This window comes from Olea europaea, unplaced genomic scaffold (genome assembly GCF_002742605.1).
Source record: "Olea europaea var. sylvestris unplaced genomic scaffold, O_europaea_v1 scaffold969, whole genome shotgun sequence".
NCBI lineage: Eukaryota > Viridiplantae > Streptophyta > Magnoliopsida > Lamiales > Oleaceae > Olea > Olea europaea.
Genome location: NW_019268191.1, coordinates 99957 through 101544, shown reverse-complemented (window position 1 = coordinate 101544; position 1588 = coordinate 99957). Strand labels below are relative to the sequence as shown.

At 33.6% G+C, this 1588-nt stretch overlaps 1 protein-coding gene across 9 annotated transcripts in view; it reads right to left on the bottom strand.

Moving 5' to 3' along the window:
• Positions 1–228: 228 nt before the first annotated feature.
• LOC111392724 (origin of replication complex subunit 4) overlaps positions 229–1588 on the bottom strand; it is a 13944-nt gene continuing 12584 nt past the window's right edge. For 7 of the 9 annotated variants that reach the window (XM_023018121.1, XM_023018124.1, XM_023018128.1 and 4 more), the window contains 4 exons: positions 1069–1161; positions 935–999; positions 714–857; positions 229–473 (listed from right to left, as the gene is read on the bottom strand). In XM_023018121.1, coding sequence (XP_022873889.1) covers positions 438–473; positions 714–857; positions 935–999; positions 1069–1161 — 338 coding nt within the window. In that variant the 3' untranslated portion in view covers positions 229–437. Of the gene's footprint in view, positions 474–661; positions 858–934; positions 1000–1068; positions 1162–1588 lie in introns of those variants that run through there. The other 2 variants (XM_023018123.1, XM_023018127.1) reach the window with 2 other exon arrangements.

The window sequence follows — 1588 nt, the reverse complement described above, 5'->3', positions numbered from 1 at the left end:
AATTTTTAAAATTTTTAGGATTCAAAATTTTATTTTTAAGATTATATTAAAATAAAATATTATTTAAATATTTGTTTTTAATGTTTAGTATTTTCAAAATTTTCACTGAAAACCTCAAATTCTGAACACTCAAAATGTCAAAAATACATTTTAAATTTTATATTTATGCTTATTTTTGATATATGTATTTTTACAAATATTAGACCAAACACGTTTTCAGTGTTAAACAAAACTGAAAACAACTTGAAAACAACAAATTAAACGCACAATTGATCATTCATTTATAAACAATTAAATTATTCCCCATTATTAGGCGTTGGCAGAAAGCAGAAGGCAAAGTTGCATATCATTTGACCGTTATACAAATCGCCAAATTAAGATGAATCAGGACGAAAGCCAGAGCTCACGGCTGAATACATACCGTCCTTTCAGTTTGCTCAACCATCACGATCCATTAGTTTATGCAAAATCGTCTGCAGAAACAAACTCTATCAACAATTAATGGCAGATGCGTAAAAAATCCCAGAAAAATAAGTGTAGAATTATTATTGAAAAGAAACATTTTGATATTTACAAAACCCTGTCAAAAAGTAAGAATTAAAAGAGTGATACTCAGAGGACAATTGATGCTATAAATGATCATGACTTTGAAGAAACTAACCTTTTATTTGAAAATGTAGACATGAAGGGATGTTTTGTCAAAAAGAACTAACCGGACAAGAGGGATATGATTTGAGTCCTTGATATAATTCAGGCCGTGATATTAAAAGTTTTACTGGACGAAATTCAGCAGATTGCCCGTGCCCTCTGTTGTCCTCAAAGGAGATGAGTTCACGTTGCAAAAGATGCTCAAATGCCTGCAAGCAACTAATAAACTTCAAACTGAAATGAAGATCAGATCCTCCACTAATTAAATAGTTCAAATGGGAAATACCCGCAAGCATACGTTCCGTGCATAATAATTAGATGTTTGAAACGTATCGTGTATGCTCTTGTACTCTGAAAAGGATAAAAGTAAGTCATTTGCTACTATTGCACTACTCTGCGTAGGTCAAGGAGGATTCACACCTTTCATTATCGCATTAAAGTTGCGTAATTCCTGCTCTTTGGCCTCCAACCTTTTCATGCAAACCAAAATGTAAAGCTCTAGAATGGAGCAATCTGCATAAACAAGTTGAATTTGCACTTTACGCACTTAGATTCCATGAAAAACAAATTTTGGGTTGGAGTCGCAAAATAGATAGATAAATGTTCCAGTTTTTTAATCAAAAGCGAAACATAATCCAAACAGTATGGTAAAATTTGTTTCATTGAATATCAGAACATTTCACGCACGTGTGTGAAATGAACATGACCAATTACAGAGACAAAAAGAACGAACATGCATTTCCTCTATGAAGACAACAGAAGATCCCAGCATTTTTGCCTTTTGTTATGGTAAGTGGTTTTCACAATTCTCTATCGTCTTATCTCCTATAAATCCCAGGATAATATTTTGAAGGGAAAGGATCTTAAAAACGAATACAAGGTCACACCCACAGAGAGAGAGAGAGAGAGAGAGAGAGAGAGGGGGGGGGGGGGGGGGCAA